This window comes from Phyllopteryx taeniolatus, chromosome 19, assembly GCF_024500385.1.
Source record: "Phyllopteryx taeniolatus isolate TA_2022b chromosome 19, UOR_Ptae_1.2, whole genome shotgun sequence".
In the NCBI taxonomy this organism is placed as follows: domain Eukaryota; kingdom Metazoa; phylum Chordata; class Actinopteri; order Syngnathiformes; family Syngnathidae; genus Phyllopteryx; species Phyllopteryx taeniolatus.
This window is the reverse complement of record NC_084520.1, coordinates 6,210,905-6,228,307: the sequence shown is the minus strand read 5'-3', so window position 1 is coordinate 6,228,307 and position 17,403 is coordinate 6,210,905. Positions and strand designations below refer to the sequence as shown.

Sequence of the window (17,403 nt, the reverse complement as noted above, 5' to 3'; positions counted from 1 at the left end):
AAATAAAATACCTGCACCTCTCTCCAAGATGCAGTTTCAAAAATTGGCATTGAAATACACAAATAAAACATATGTACAACCCCAATTCCAATGAAGTTGGTACGTGTTAAACATAAATAAAAACAGAATACATCCATCCATCCATCCATTTTCTGAGCCGCTTCTCCTCACTAGGGTCGCGGGCGTGCTGGAGCCTATCCCAGCTATGATCGGGCAGGAGGCGGTGTACACCCTGAACTGGTTGCCAGCCAATCGCAGGGCATATAGAAACAAACAGGCGGCATGGTGGCCACTGGAAGTGTTATATATATATATATATATATATATATATATATATTTTTTTTTTTAAGTTGGTTGGTCAGAAGATCAAATGTGTACTTGAGAGTATACATTCATATAATTTGTCAAAGTCAAAGCCAAAACATGAGATGACCAATCAGTCAGCACACCTTGCTTCTTTTTAAATCGATTCATTTCAGATCCACACACAGGTAGGGTGTGACCAGTGCAAGATTGCGAAACAAAAAGAAGCACTTACCAAATTCCAGAACAGCGGGTTGAAAATAATTGCAAGCACAGCAATGTGGAAGTTGGAATCGTGAAAGTTGACGTATTTTAAGACTTCCTGAAACACCTTCAAGTCCATCTGAAAGGAGCGAGAGACAACCATGTAAAGAAAACAAACAGGTAAGAGGTTCTATTTCTTTCTTTCCTGTTGATGCCCTCTGTTACTATGGAGACGAGGACATGACAATGCCCTCACACCATTGGTGGGCTTTGATTGACATGATGTATTTGGTTTGGTAGAATCCATAATGGGGCCATATGGAAAATTGACTCTGTAAATCTTTTTTTATCCACCGATTTCTGAAAATGTGTCTGACGTGACCGAGATGGGATGGGGCTGTTTTTGTTTGGTCACATGTCCGCTACCACATACACAGTTAGTGCAGCCACTTCTAACTCCGCCACTAGCTGTCATCGTAACGCAATCTGTAATCATCATTTGCCTAGCAGTATGTGCATGAGACAGGGTCACCTTTTCAAATAGCCTGCTTTCACTAGACATGAAATAGGGTTTGTAAAGTATGCTCCCAGACATATTGTAAAACACATGAGACCTGTTTCAATAAAGAAAAAACAAACAAACAAACAAACATATGTCTGCTTTAACATTTAGACTTACGTCGCTTTCCTGCTCATGGCATCCCTTTTTTACAATTCAGTCCTCAGGCTTAATAGTTCCTGTTAACAGTCAAGTGTCACAAGGGTACGATGCTCACATATGGTCAACTTTTGATTTTAACAATATGTACCCCTTTTATTTCATCTATTCAGTGTCTATTTCCAAGACTCACTTTAAGAGTCATTGTTTGCGCTCCAGATTATCATACGATACCTGCATATCTACTGTGTGTGTGCGTGTGCATATATACACACACACACACACACACACACGCACACACACACACACACACACGAGTGTATAGTGTGAAAATATAAATTATCTTGATTTCAATCCTCCTTAAAATGTATTTATTTATATATTCCATCCATCCATCCATCCATTTTCTGAGCCACTTATGCTCAAAAGGGTCACGGGAGTGCTGGAGCCCATCCCAGCTATCATCGGGCAGGAGGCGAGGTACACTCTGAACTAGTTGCCAGCCAATCGCAGGGCACACATAAACAAACAACCATCCGCACTCACAGTCACACCTAGGGGCAATTTAGAGTTGTTAACCTACCATGCATGTTTTTGGGATGTGGGAGGAAACCGGAGTGCCCGGAGAAAACCCACGCAGGCACGGGGAGAACATGCAAACTCCACACAGGCGTGGCCGGGGATGGAACCCCGGTCCTCAGAACTGTGAGGCAAACGCTCTAACTAGCCGGTCACTGTGCCGCCTATTTATATATTTATTTATTTTAAGTTATGTATCTTTGTTACAACCGCTCAAAAATTATTGACAGTATTTTCTCAAACTTTGCTAGGTGTGTGTTATTTTTTTTTTTACTCGCACACGTTCCCTCACGCGGCACGGTGGACGACTGGTTAGAGCGTCAGCCTCACAGTTCTGAGGACCCGGGTTCAATCCCCGGCCCCGCCTGTGTGGAGTTTGCATGTTCTCCCCGTGCCTGTGTGGGTTTTCTCCGGGCACTCCGGTTTCCTCCCACATCCCAAAAACATGCATGAATTGGAGACTCTAAATTGCCCGTAGGCATGACTGTGAGTGCGAATGGTTGTTTGTTCCTATGTGCCCTGCGATTGGCTGGCAACCAGTTCAGGGTGTACCCCGCCTCCTGCCCGATGACAGCTGGGATAGGCTCCAGCACGCCCGCGACCCTAGTGAGGAGAAGCGGCTCAGAAAATGGATGGATGGATGGACGTTCCCTCACATCCTGTGCGTCTCCTGAACCTGGGGGCTGAGCCTCCCCTGTCCATAAAACCTAGCGACGCCCCTGCTCTTTACTAAGAAAATTGTGATTTTATTGTGAAAGGCAGATAGGTCGTCAGGCTTACGCCTATCAGTCCAGTTTCAATTCATATCGTTATCTTACGATGCATGTCAGGAACAGACATTGGATCCCATTTATTATTGCAGAAAATAATACTTTTATTTTGACAGGTCAAAGCGGACCGGATGAACTCCGGCTGTCAAGCTGCAATCTTACGGTGACTTAACAGTCAGTGAAGGGTAGCCAGCTAGCTTTTCGGAGCATTTTCACGGACACCAGTCGAAGTTGTAAGTGTAAATCATGTGTGTAACTGTTTTAATTTTACCTTGGAGTAGTCGACGTTGCCGAGGCCTCCACAACAGTCGGGCACGGGATGGTTATTTTCTGCAGGATTGTTGCTAGCCCCGCCGGCTGGGTTGCTGGTCATAGACAGTCAATAATACGATACCAACACTGTTAAAAATGTGTGCAAAAACTCAAATGCAATATTTAAGAAAAAAAAAACATTAGCAAAAGTGAGCAGCATTTACTCAGTGCTCCACGTGTCCAGTTAGCTTATCGCCCAGCTTGTAGTGCATCCTGGGAAATGCAGTCGTTTGTTCTTAAACACGGTCGAGTCAATCAAATGGGGATTTGTTTAATTAAAAAAAATATATAAAAGTTAAAGAAACCTAAAATAACTAACACAAGTTAACCAGTCACGCTCTGGCCATACCTGCCACTCAACATAAACCACATCGACCATTTCTGCTACTTTGCAGTCCCCAAAGGCAATGGTATCGTTAACAGCGACATCTGGAGGCCTAATCAGCATCATGTTTGAGTTGACTTGTAAAATGTCGTGAGCTAAGCTATAAATTGTTCTACATTAGGTGAAGCTTCACAACACTGAAGCTACCCTCCAGAGAAATGTAGCAAGCTAATACAATAATAATGTAATAAAAATACAAAAGCAGCTAAGCTATATCAAAGCTTCTTTTTTTTAAATATCAAACCAACTTTTGTAATTGTATCATTGGAGTATAAATGAAAACTGCATTCAAATATTTTTGGGATAAAAATGCTTACTTGCACTGCAAAACCACATGTTGGACTAATGCAGTGACAGCACTGTGTTATTATTAACATAAACTGAACAGTGTATACAAAACCCCCCAAAAAAGTATTGTAGTTGCAGATCTGTTAATGGTTTTCCTCAAATAAATTGGCCTTTTTTTCTGTTATCAACCATCAAATTATTTATTTTAAGAGACCCTTTTGGTTTTGTAGAGAAAACAATTTGCACAAATATTTGCGAGTAATATGACCCACAGTTACTGTATACTTTTAAGCTTCGTCTGTCTTCTCACCTTTCAGTCTAAATTCCCTTAATTCACAAACATACACACATGTATGTGCCCACACACAGTGTTATTCTATTTCTGCAGAAAATTGCTAGCTAATGCTATGTTAGCTCTTGTCATACAAACGCACATTTACACCTGATATGGCACGGAATGTAATACCCGTGGGCCGACATTAGCCCAAATAGTCTCCAGACTTGTGAAATATAAATAGAATACGAAATATGATAAAGAAATACATTTGTGTTGACAAGACAAGAGCTTCCTCTTGGGGTTGCGCAGTAAACACTTGAACATAGCCACTCAGGTCCATAAATATACAGTGACAAAGTTCTCTTGTTTTTGGCTCTAAAACCACCACAATGGATTTGAAATGAAACAAACAAGATGCGCTTCAACTGCAGACTTTCGGTTTTAATTTGAGGGTATTTACTGCCCATTCAAATCAGGTGAACAGTGTAGGACTAACAGCAGTTTGTTTTATGCCTTCTATTCTTTAAGGGAGCAAAACTATTGGGACAAATTAAAAATCAAAAATGAAACTTTCATTTTTCAATACTTGGTTGCAAATCCTTTGCAGTCAATTACAGTTTGAAAGTCTGAAACACATAGGCATCACATGGTAAATGGCAATGAATAATCTAAAATTCAACTGGAAAATGTGATTAAAGAAAAACACAAACACATTGTAGAAACCACTGAAAACCTGGTGTCAGCATTGAGGACAATGACCAGCCATGATCCCACACAGATGGGTAAGACAAACGGGGTGGGGCTGGCAAGAAATGAAGCGGACAAGTCATGGGTACTTAAACAGGACTAATTGCATACTAGTCATTGGCCTAAATTCTGTGCCAGCATAAATTCACTTCCTACTCAGTGACAGTGTGAATTTGAGTGTTAAGTGTTGTTTGTCTTGGTGACCAGTTCAGAATGTAGATGATGATAACAATAATAATAATAATAATAATAATAATGTATTTTATGTATAGGCGCCTTTCAGGGCACTCAAAGTCCTCGTTCAAGACAAAAACTGTACTGCTCCTCCTGAATATGATATTTGACTTTGCAATAGACGTTCCTCTCCAGATCCCCTGAGTAGACCTTACCACGGAGGCTGAGGAGTGTGATTCCCCCTGTAGTTGGAACACATCCTCCAGTCCACCTTGGTCTGCCAATCCAGAGGCACTGTCCCCGATGTCCTTATGATGTTACAGGGGTGTATCAACCAGGACAGCCCCACAACATCCAGAGCCTTTAGCAACTCCTGGCAGATCCCTGGCATTGAGAAGCTTTTTAACCACCTCAGTGACCTCAACCCCAGAGATGGGAGAGCCCGCCTCTGAGACTCAGGACTCTGCTTCCTCATGGGAAGGCGTGTTGGTGGAATTGAGGATGTCTTCAAAGTATTTTCCACACCGACTCACACGACATCCCAGACCTGGATCCCAAATTTGAGGGGAAATCAATGCATGTTTGTTTCAGCTATAAATTTGGTTAATTTCTGCAATCCGTCACTTGCTGCCAAGCGTGAGTCTTGCTTCCAAAGAACCTGGCATTATATGCCTTATATTTGCAGTAGCTGTGCCCAGAGTGTGGAGGGGGAAAAAAGTGCGAGACTATAAAGACAATACAAGCCTTTTTACTCATCGAGGCAGGGTTTGCACATTACATGGGTGTATATGGTACATGCATTACACATTAATCGGTGAAGAACAGCTCTCCCACAGAAACAAATTCAGAAATAGGCCTACACTTGTTGGGTGGGCAAGCACTCCAAAGTAACAGCTATTTGTAGGAAAGCAATGAAAAAGTAACTTTTACATAATATATCCCCTTTAAGCTTCCACCGTACCGTGTATACCTGCAACAAGTGGACAATCGAGAAACAAACCTTTGCGTTCCATGTCAAACTGAACACTACACAAAGTTTTAGTTTCATGACGTTCACTTGCCTCCTCCTTCCCATAGGGTGCACATTGATCTGGGGAAGATGGAACATTTACTAAAGTTTCAGGAAGACAGTGACAGACCATGTTGGTCCCAGTTTCAACATCTGTGGTTATGCACACGTGAACATATAGACATGCACATATTTAATCACTGTAGATAAACACTGTTAATCGCACGGGGTATTGTTTTCCTCCCACTTCCTGATTTGTTCACAGTTAAACACTCAGGAGATGGAATAAAAATATCCAATCTGAGTATATATGGTGCAATCAGTTCAGCAGATATCTAATATTTCTCAGATTTCTATCCAAATTTGACAAACTTACTGTGACCAAAACAATAATTTAATAATGTTTGAAAACACTGCACACACACACACGCACACAGGATGGTTACAAGACCAATTAGTCGACGGCGAGGCCGCCGCCATCATGGCCGCCGCCGCCGTTGTCGCTGCAAAACTGCACATCTTGGATGTAGACGTATGGGGCCATCTCATCCTGCCAAAATCCATCTGAAGAAATAAATGCTTAGGTAGAAACAAATGTTTAAGTATAACATCATTATTTTCATAGCAAACTTTAATCACTGATTTTACTTACCGCTTTCAACAATCTGTGCACAGTTGCCAGTGCCATCACGCTCTACACCATTAAAAGCAGCGAAATCGACCACGGTGCCATCAGTCCGTAGGAAATTATTATCCTGGAAGACAAAGTGATATTTTGGAATGAGTGACACCCATATATAACAACTGATGATGAGTCCTCCTACTTTACCTTTAGCGGACATGATTCTTCATCACCACTTGAAGCTTTAATTTGTAAATATACATATTTGGCTAGGTGAACAATGGACTTGTGTTCTTCTTTCTGTTATCTCTTTCCTAACAACATCACATTTTAAACAAATAAATGTGAGACTACTAATGAATAATGTTACAGTTGTCTGACGTGTGGTGTTCAAAAAAACAATTTTTTCAATACCTCCACCTCTGTTTAACCTTCTGACTTCCCAGTCGTATCATTCACTCCCCTCCCATGAGCTGCTTGGTGTAACCGTGTGTGAAGAAGCCGCCCCATGTGGAGGCAGCCTGGCAGCTCCATGACCCCGCATGATGTCTGCTCATCAGCCTGCCAGATGGAGGAGGAGTAAACTGAAGCGAGCGTGACATCCAGTCAGCAGGTGACAATTATGGGCGTAATTGAGACACGCTCCTTACTTCTATTTTTTGGCTCTTCCTGTACGTTGCAATTCCAACTCTCATGTTTGATTAGGTTCTTCCTCCAGGGCAGTAATTTCCCTATGATTGAGCCCCTTGAAGTCTACCTGACAACAATACCTCACAGTTGTTTTTTTTTTTTCTTTTTGTTTTTTTCCCAGACATAAACAATGAGAGGCCAGCACTTGGCCTAATGGTTAGCATGTCTACCTGACAGTTGCGTGCTTCTTGGTTTGAATTGCCTTCCTGTGTGGACTTTGCATGTTCTGCCCATGGTTGCGTGTTTTTTTTTTTCTCATGGTACTTCCCACGTTCCAAAAACATGCATGACAGGTTAAGGGTTAAGGGGACTTGTCAGTCAAACAAACACATGATTCCTAAGAATCGCCTACTGGGAACTTTGTACATCTACACTTGTACGATAGTACGAAAATAATCTGGTTGTGAATTAGAATAGTGGTTAGTCATGCCATTTTTGGCTATTCTGAACCCTGCTAGTCTTAAAATATTCATACTACAGTACTGGTGGCGCGGAACGGGGGCAGCTTGTTAAACAGAAAAACATGCCTCGGACTCCCACTAATTACAACAACTGCATTCAGCGTAATGGTGAGTTGTTTGTTAATCATTTGTTTTCAAAATCTGTCTTTACGTGAAACTCATCCGTGGCACGAAGAAAGTTTGGAAGCGCTGTCTTGTGCTGAAAAAAAAAAACAGTGACGTCATTAATTGACTCCACTTCGACTTCCATCACATTATGGTCGACTACAAAAAATCTTTAGTCATTCAACCCCTATATCCTTATGAGGACAAGTACCACACACTGAAAAGTAGAGTATTTACTGAAACTTACACAGTAGGTCAAGCGAAAGAGGCCAATTTAAATAAATACAATACATTCTACTCTATCTAAAGCCATGAGCTCAAAAATGCATAGGCTCAGTTTGCGCAGAGAGCACAAATGACAATGTACAATATATGTTACTGTTCAAAGTTTTTTTTCACGAAGAATGTCCTCTAAGGTTAACAGCAGTTAACGTTTATTGCATTAAGCATAAGTATTGTATGTCATTCAAAGAGACTGTATTGACAGGAAGATGATGTATTGTGCAATGTAAATACTAAGGTAAAACAGCTGTGTGGCAAAGTCAAATGGGTGTACAATTAGAGAATAATAACAAAACATTACATTAAGCTGGCCGCATGATGGTTTAGTGGTTAGCAAGTCTGCCGGGGTCCAGCCTTTTGTTGTAAATGGATGTTAGCTACCCTAATTATAACAAGCAGTATAGAAAATGGTAATTTGCATGTGCGAAGTGTGCAATCGACGCAATGCGAAGGGTATTTTTGATACAGGCAATATTACCACCTAGGGCTGTCGTACTGGGTCCCATTCAAGCCAGCACTGCTACTGTCTCCCCTTTGATTCTTTTATCATGTATGTTTTCACACCCCTAATTTACTGCACTATCTAAGCATATTGTCACAGAAGGGTTTTCATGGCGTTTGAAGGCAAGACAAAATGTGGCGCACCCAAGTGCAGGGAAGCAGGGAGGCAAGGCAGGAGTTCGGGAATATAAAAAAAAATAAAAATTGCCCAAAAAAGGCAAACAAGGATCAAGGAGGTCACGCAAAATTAACAAAAGTCCTAAAATCTAAATACAAAGTAACAAAGGGGGACAAATAACTCACCACTACAAGACGGGACCAGGATACATGACATAAGACAAGACTACCTTTAACACTCAACATACACTAGTTGACAATGATCCTAACCAAGTACTAACCAGGCCCGATCCTGTTTAGCTTCCGAGAACAGACGATGGTGCATTTTCAGGGTACTATGACCGTAAGCTTGTTGAAGCCAGCAGGTGAGATTTTGACTTACGCCTCCCTTCAACAGCCCACTGATCCCACAAAGGAGCAACAACAATCGAAGAGCAAATTCCATCTGTGCAATGATGGAAACAAATTTTCAGATTTTTAACAATATATATCAGCGTTATATTTAATGTACATCTGAACATGCTGAAACAAACCAAAAAAATTGTTAATGCTGACAAGGTAAATCGACTTTGAAAAGTAGGATATCAAGTCGTGTGAAGTTACTTTCGCAGTCGTGAGGCATGCCGCTGAGGACAACGACGACGAGCAATCCCTTTATAGTTTAGGTTGACAGTCTTGTGTGTTGTACATACCCATAATGGCAATGTCACATGACACATCAGGTGTCTTTCCACTACAATTAAAATATTCATTAAATTGATTGTGTAATTAAAATCCAAGGAAATAGTGGTACCCAAACAATTATCCAAAAGATAACTACTATTTTATGTACACTTTAGCGAATCTGTGGGTCATCGTCGTTAATGCTCCCTGGTTCACAATTGTCCATGCTGTTGTCCCTGTTTTCCTGCATTACAAGTCCCCAAGATATCAATCAATCAATCAATATCTCATTACCTCTCTCTATTCACATATTTTTTTATGTTTATGTTTTTTATTTTATATATTTTTTTTGTCGTCATCCGCGGAAGTTGAAAAAGCCTACACAGAATGCTGACATACTTTGACAACATAAGGAGAAGAAAAGACTATACTGTATACGAATACAAATGTGGGGTCTCTCACATTTAAAAATGTCTGTTAGATGTCTGAACTTATTCTTTACACACAATATACCACTGGATAATCGCTCAGGATAATCTTTGAGAGACATCCGATAATCAGGCCTTTGGTCACTTTTAGCGGAAAGTTGGATTCGGCTCAATTTAGACCTGTTTATCGGTATGTGTGCACCCCACTCGAGTTCACTAGTGTGATGGATGAATTTCATTCATATGAATGTTAAAGTGGGAATTAGTGAATATAAAGATGTTAATGCAAAGATAATGCACAATATGCAGTAACTCCCTGGCTTGACATTTATCTTACGTTTACTAATTTATGTTGCCTTATCCTCTTAAAAAATTAGATATCTTTGAACCGAGTTCCCTCTTTTGCCTTGACAAAACCCCAACCTGGGTGGGTAAACACAGAGGTGCCTGCTCACTGATCGATCCGGTTGATGGCTCTCACGTGACTCGTGCAGCAAATGGAACAGAAAAGGAAAAACGGCTTACGGAAGCTGTCAGACTTGAGTGGTTATTAACTGCGCAATAAAGAAGCTCGTAATCAAATGTACACTTTTTAAAAGATATATTTGATAACAATTCTTACTATCGTTGTGATAACAGCCACATAAAAAAGGCAAAAATACTGTTTTGTTTAGCATCACAACCACAGAAACAAAAAATGGTGAGGGAGTTGTTATGCACTTTGCATCTACAATACCTACTACAACAAATACAGTGGGTACGGAAAGTTTTCAGACCCCCTTAAATTTTTCACTCTTTGCTATATTGCAGCCATTTGTTAAAATCATTTAAGTTCATTTTTTCCTCATTAATATACACACACAGCACCCCATATTGACAGAAAAAAACATAATTGTTGAAATGTTTGCTGATTCATTAAAAAAGAAAAAACTGAAATATCACACAGCCACAACAGGTATTCAGACCCTTTGCTGTGACACTCATATATTTAACTGCGGTGCTGTCCATTTCTTCTGATCATCTTTGAAATGAAATCTTTCTACATCTTCATTGGAGTCCAGCTGTGTTTGATTATTCTGATTGGACTTGATTAGGAAAGCCACACCCCTGTCTATATAAGACCTTGCAGCTCACAGTGCATGTCAGAGCAAATGAGAATCATGTGGTCAAAGGAACTGCCTGAAGAGCTCAGAGACAGAATTGTGGCAAGGCACAGATCTGGCCAAGGTTACAAAAAAAATTCTCCTGCACTTAAGGTTCCTAAGAGCACAGTGGCCTCCATAATCCTTAAATGGAAGACGTTTGGATGACCAAAACCCTTCCTAGAACTGGCCCTCCGGCCAAAATGAGGAATTGGGGGAGAAGAGCCTTGGTGAGAGAGGTAAAGAAGAACCCAAAGATCACTGTGGCTGAGATCCAGAGATGCAGTCGGGAGATGGGAGAAAGTTCTAGAAAGTCAACCATCACTGCAGCCCTCCACCAGTCGGGGCTTCATGGCAGAGTGGCCCGACGGAAGCATCTTCTCAGTGCGAGACACATGAAAGCCATGAGTTTGCAGGACTCCTAGATGGTGAGAAATAAGATTCTCTGGTGTGGTGAGACCAAGATAGAAATTGTTGGCCTTAATTCTGAGTGGCATGTGTGGAGAAAACCACACTTCTAAAGCCGTCAATGGCAGCGAGTATCGGTGGCTGATCTCGGCAGCCTTCACAAGTACCTAATACCTTGAAATGGGGCTGGCATCAGCCCAATACCGATACCTGGTATCGGTACTCTCCCATCCCTACACTGGCACTCACTGCAGTAAATACTGTAGTCCCACTCCAACTTATTGGTACAAATCAAGGCATGTGCTCAAATAGACACCTTCTTTCAATACATGCCTTGTACCCTATGCAGTAAATAAACCGGCCTTGGCCACTATTTGAGGCAATACGGTATACATCGCGTAGATATAAGACTATTGCACCTTACTGAAGACTTGGGATGGGTGAGTACCGATACCAGGTATCGGTATCGGGCCAATAGCTGTCTGTTGTTTTTCTACCCTGTTGGGTACTCGTGAAGGCTGCCGATATCAGCCAGCGATACTTACTTGACACGTTGGCGAATCATCATGTACGTCAGGAATAAAGAATGGTCTTTCTTTACAATTATGTCATTGTGTTAATTGAAATGTTATGTATCAAAAGTACTTATGAGACCAGTACTTGGTCTTTGTGCCCGATAATTAAGACATTAAATTGTTCATAAAATGAATGAAGGCAAGTACCGTCTTATTTGTGGAGTATAGGGACAACCCTGCCGTGAATAGCGAAAATCACCGTGGAGTTGTCGCCCCTTGAAAAGAGTTAAAATTGCCTATAAATGCCACAAGATGGTGCTACTTTCCTATTAGACAGGGCTATGGCCTGACTAAATGAAGCTCCCCCCCTCCCTTCGACATAGTTCCATGTACCGTAGGCATTTTTAGCCCATTTTAAAGGGTGCTCAAGCACCCCTATATTGAATCCCTGCATCCCTAAAATTTGAGACCGTTTATTTATTTTACTCTGTCTTTTTTAAACAAGCTAGAAAACTGTGTAACAATAAATGGTTGTTTGTTTACATGTGCCCTGCAATTGGCTGGTGACCAGTTCGGGGTGTACCCCGCCTCTTGCCCGTAGATAGCTGGCATAGGCTCCAGCACACCTGTGACCCTAGTGAGGATAAGCGGTACGGAAAATGGATGGATGGACGGAGAAGCTAGCTGTTGTGTCATATGCATAGGTTAATATTAAAGACAAGGTGCTAGTGACAACCTAACAGATTATAATTCCCTTCAGGGCACAGAGCGTGTGGGAGGAGCAAAGAGAGGGTTTCTAAATTAGTTTTCAAAGTATCCACAAAAGTCACTTTCTGTTAATGAGTTTTACATTTTGTGCATTGCGTTTCATGTAAAAGTTTAAAAAATAAGTTATTTTAAGATTTGATTTTGGTATTTTTAGTAGTCACAATAGGGGGGGAAAAATCACTGTTTATGTGTACGTGGAGGTGCTGCTATATCGAAATGAGTTTTCTTCTCCCAGAAACTAGTAGGGTTACACTACGTGTGTTTTATAAATGAAACCCATTTCTTCTTTGTGACTGTGGCTCAAAATTATTATTCATAAGAAGAAGAAGAAGACATTTTTTATGAAAACATATCAAGTCACCAATGCAAACATTCATTTGTACATATAAATTGGACATCTCACAAAAAGAGAAACGACAAAGCCAACCAACATTTTCAATTAAGGCTACATTTACCCAAATCCTGGGATGAGCGGTATTCTTCATGTTGTATTTGAAGTTTGTTGTTACAATCACAGTGAGACATTCAAGACAAGCATGTGTCAGTGTTTCTCTTTAAAGTATTCAAGTGTTGAGTCGCAACTTAAATCCTGTTCATCCTTATCGTCAAAGTCTGTCAATGGTATTTCTGCTGAAGCCAGAAAGCAGTCTATTACTATTTCCGATTCTGAGAACAATTTTTTGGCCCTTGTCAAAATCCACGCTGTCAAAAGAAGCCTCTGTTCAACGCTCAGCGGTGGAGGTCGTCCTGTGAATACGTTTCTGCTGTTGCCAAAGTGAAGCAGTGAGCTGTGCTATTTTCCTCTTTCTGAATTCACTGCTAGTTGGATAACGCTCATTAAATTTTGAATGTGTCGTTTTGGGGACAGTCTAAAATGCTTAACGTAAGTAAGAAAGCTTAACATCGCTTAAAGTCCAAAAACTGCGATCATTCGTCACCAAAATTAATGTGGATATCTGTAATTATTAGGGCTGCATGAAAATGGAAAAAAATTACACTGCAATTTTTTAAAGCCTGCGATATATATTGCGATGTGAAATACTACAGCATCAGTGTCATGAAAGTTCATTTTCTACAAACTAGTTCAAAGTTCACTTCATCATTCCAAAAATGAACTAGTTCAGTTCATAGTTTAGAGTTCACCGCTCCAAAACAAACATCCATCCATCCATCCATCCATCCATCCATTTTCTGAGCCGCTTCTCCTCACCAGGGTCGCGGGCGTGCTGGAGCCTATCCCAGCTATCATCGGGCAGGAGGCGGGGTACACCCTGAACTGGTTGCCAGCCAATCGCCACTGACGCTCTAACCAGTCGACCACCGTGCCGCCCCAAAACGAACATAGTTCTTTTAAATTTTTTATTTTTTTTTTTTCAATATGATGCTGAAGGGGCACGGTGGCCGACTGGTTAGAGCGTCAGCCTCACAGTTCTGAGGACTCGGGTTCAATCCCCGGCCCCGCCTGTGTGGAGTTTGCATGTTCTCCCTGTGCCTGCGTGGGTTTTCTCCGGGCACTCCGGTTTCCTCCCACATCCCAAAAACATGCATTGATTGGAGACTCTAAATTGCCCGTAGGTGTGACTGTGAGTGCGAATGGTTGTTTGTTTGTATGTGCCCTGCGATTGGCTGGCAACCAGTTCAGGGTGTACCCCGCCTCCTGCCCGATGACAGCTGGGATAGGCTCCAGCACGCCCGCGACCCTAGTGAGGAGAAGCGACTCAGAAAATGGATGGATGGATGGATGTTGCTGAAGGGATATTACCATCAAAATACTGGCACTTCATTTCCACCCATTCAGTCCAAACTAGTAGCCAGCTGCAGCTTTCACCCTACAATCTCAAAAACATGAGAATAAACGCTGCTTGAATGGTGTTTTTTTTAAAATGAGGAGTTAAAACAAAAAAACGGACTTTTGTCCTTATTTTGCAATCAAAAACACGCAACACAGTATGACAGGAACGATGGTGAAAGGACATGGATAACTACATTACTTGCAGCTCTGGCTGACTATATTAACAAAATAATTTATTATTCTTATATTGTTTTATTGTCGTCCAGTGTTTTAACTAATACTGGGATTAGACTACAAGACAAATTTGGTCTTTCCGCATCTTGGGCAGACAGTGGCAACACTATAGGACATGAATTCCGATACCACCGCATTCCGTCGTTTACGATCACTGTGCTTTATCTGTAAAATCAAACACTGTCAAACATTCTAGACTTTTCATTTTGGCGTCGTAGGGCTACCGTAGGGCCAAATCATTGGTCGTGGATTATGTCACACTACAAGAAGTTTTTTCATTCCCGACAAAATATGTATAATATATAGGAAATCAGCTGCGATAGCTAATCGGGCCTATAGTGGGGCTGATACAAATAATAATTTTCCTTGTAAGTCATTTTTACAATTATCTACTGTATTACAAAAGAACACATTCACTCCCATTCACGCAGTGTCCCTGAAGGCATAGTTTCATTCTGAAGAGCGAAATAGGCAATGCAGCAGATGTCCAATCGTTTAATCTTTTGCACTATATCTCAGTGTGTAATGTGTTCATGTCTGTCACGTCTAGCATTCGACTCACCATTTGTTGACGTTCGTCAGCTGAGTGGAAGCGGCTTATCTTAATGAGACTGCAAAGCTGGACGACGGGTCCCCTCCATAACACTACTGTTGCACATGTGTACACACACACACAAACAAAACACGGAACCACGTGCACAAATGCAAACACGGAAAGTCAATTTCTGTGGAAGGGGCTTAAACTACAGTAAATAAGCCACATTACTGGAAATCCACCCTGTACAGATGGAGTAAACTTACAGTAATGATAATCATTTTCTTTGCTCTAGCAGTTAACACTAATAGGAAGGAAAGCATCCTTTTTTTTTCTTCCTAAATCTTACAAAGAACAACGTACAGGTTAGTCTTAGTGGTGAGTTGCGTGCTGTTCCATTGTGTTATGTATAGGATGTTGTTTCTATAACTGTGATATTAAGAGGTGGATTAAGTGTGCTCAAACAGCTTTCCATCCAGTGACAACTCAGGGGCTTGTTCATTTTATTTTGTGGAATTCAATTACAATCACAGTAAAGCCCAATGACGACGACCAGGCCAAGTGGACTGAAGATGGACTACTTGAGCATGCTGCACTTATTGCGAGCATGTTTGCTATTCCTGAGAGGGGAAAAAAATGAAGCCGTATTTGCGCACACACACACACAGGCCACATGGCTTTGTTTGGGGTTCCTAGTCAATTTAGTGCAATAGAATGGGCTGCTTGGCAACTGCTGAAGTATGAACACACACGATCACACTCATGCACACACGCCTTGACCGGCGTAGAGAGTCCATTGGGGTTATGGTGGCCTCACGGAGGTCTAATGAGACGAAGAACAACCAGTGTAACAGATGGTCCCCTGGTCATATGAGGGCCCCTGAAGTCACTAACCTCTTGAAACCTCGTCACTATGACTGCCCCTATTTGCTTATTCACGCCTTTGCGCGTGCACACACACACATGCGTACACACTGTATGTTCCTGTATGAATCCATTATGTGAATAGAATACATATAAATGTATGTATGTATTGGGTCATGTGGGGCCAAGCCACTGCAATGGGTGTGTTTAAGCTTCAAATGAATAACCGTATGGGGTAAAACACTGTGCTCTAATTGTTAGCAGGTCTGAGTCACAGTTCTGAGCTTTGCGATTCGAGTCGCAGCTCAAGCCTTCGTGTGTTTGCATTTTCTCTCTGTGCACCCTGTTGCTTGCGTGGCTTCCTCATGCATTCTAAAACCATGCATGCTAGGTTATTTGGAGACTGTAAAATGCCCATTGAATGACTGTTTGTCTGTATGTGCTCTGCGATTAACTGGCGAACAGTCCAGGGTGTACCCAGCCTCCCGCCCAACGTAAACTGCGTTAGGTTCCAGCAGGACAAGAAGAGAATAGATGGATGGATGGCGCAAGGGAGCCCCAGTGTGGGAAACGGAAGATATTACAGGCTGTTTCGTGTTGCGATGCCTCATAAGTAGCAAATTAATTGCAACATGGTCAGGAGTAAGAATGATATAATACGAAGTGATGCAGGACAGAATTTAAAATTACACAGTAATGAAGTTATGTGTACTGCCAGCCTGGTCCTTACTTTGGGTTTTTAATTTATTTGAATTTTTTTGAATCAAGTTTGGCAATTAGTGCTGATAAAAGAATTCTAGTGGATCACTTCAGCATTCATGTAGAAAATGAGCCTAAGCATGTTTGTTAAACCCGATCCCTTAGGATTTTTCTACCGTTGGCCCTGTTACACTTAACATGATCAATATGTCTTCTTGACAGCCAATGTACCACAGTTAATTAAAGTGGATGTAATTAAACCTCTTCTTTAAAGAGCTTTTGATCTATGTGTCTTAGCTGATTATAGACTTACCCAATCCTTCTTTCCTGTCCAAGGTTCTCAAGAAAGCGGTTGGCTAATGACCTCCTTGTTGCTTCAGACAAAGGCCTTGTCTCCGTACTTGGCTTGTCAGATCTTACTTCACAGCCTTATAAAGAGATTAGATCATATCATTGGTATTATATGAGCAACTGCCTTAAAATGGTTTGAATCCTACTTTCCAAATATCAGTTATGAAGACTATGATGAAGTCATGGCGTCACACGGAGAATTGTACTTTGCCCCTGTGCTGTTCAGTGTACTGTTCGATGCAGATGATGCTCGACTTCAATGAAAGTTGATGAAACTCATCAGTTATCCAACGTTCGGGTGTGCTTCAAACACACACACACACGCACAAAAACTAAATGTATGACCGGCAAATTTTAAAAGATAAAATTATAGTCCTTGGCTCCCAGGACCTCAGAGGCAATGACATGTAACTGCACTAGATTGCTTTGCGCTCGCCTCCAGTAGCACGGTAAGGAACCTTGGTGTTACCTTTTATCGGGATGTATCATTCAGCTCTCACATTCAAGTACAAAAACCTGA

At 41.4% G+C, this 17,403-nt stretch overlaps 1 protein-coding gene and 2 long non-coding RNA genes across 8 annotated transcripts in view; 1 reads left to right on the top strand and 2 right to left on the bottom strand.

Moving 5' to 3' along the window:
• The window catches only part of pemt (phosphatidylethanolamine N-methyltransferase), a 51,745-nt gene extending 48,529 nt beyond the window's left edge, over positions 1–3,216 (bottom strand). The window contains exons 1-3 of one of the 3 annotated variants that reach the window (XM_061755652.1): positions 2,991–3,216; positions 2,786–2,913; positions 539–646 (exon numbers count right to left, since the gene is read on the bottom strand). In XM_061755652.1, the coding sequence (XP_061611636.1) occupies positions 539–646; positions 2,786–2,887 (210 nt within the window). In that variant the 5' untranslated portion in view covers positions 2,888–2,913; positions 2,991–3,216. Of the gene's footprint in view, positions 1–538; positions 647–2,785 lie in introns of all 3 variants that reach the window. The other 2 variants (XM_061755653.1, XM_061755651.1) reach the window with 2 other exon arrangements.
• On the top strand, positions 577–9,452 carry LOC133469070 (uncharacterized). 2 transcript variants are annotated; one of them, XR_009785610.1, is made up of 4 exons: positions 577–687; positions 2,631–2,747; positions 6,775–6,941; positions 7,034–9,452. It is a non-coding gene; the product is annotated as an uncharacterized LOC133469070 (long non-coding RNA). The 2 variants fall into 2 exon arrangements; XR_009785609.1 differs by having other exon boundaries at positions 6,775–9,452.
• On the bottom strand, positions 5,463–17,221 carry LOC133469069 (uncharacterized). 3 transcript variants are annotated; one of them, XR_009785607.1, is made up of 6 exons: positions 16,846–17,221; positions 14,997–15,082; positions 6,743–6,889; positions 6,536–6,642; positions 6,359–6,461; positions 5,463–6,285 (listed from the first exon to the last, which is right to left on the bottom strand). It is a non-coding gene; the product is annotated as an uncharacterized LOC133469069 (long non-coding RNA). The 3 variants fall into 3 exon arrangements; XR_009785606.1 differs by having other exon boundaries at positions 5,463–6,270; XR_009785608.1 differs by lacking the exon at positions 14,997–15,082 and having other exon boundaries at positions 5,463–6,270.
• Between the last annotated feature and the right edge of the window lie 182 nt (positions 17,222–17,403).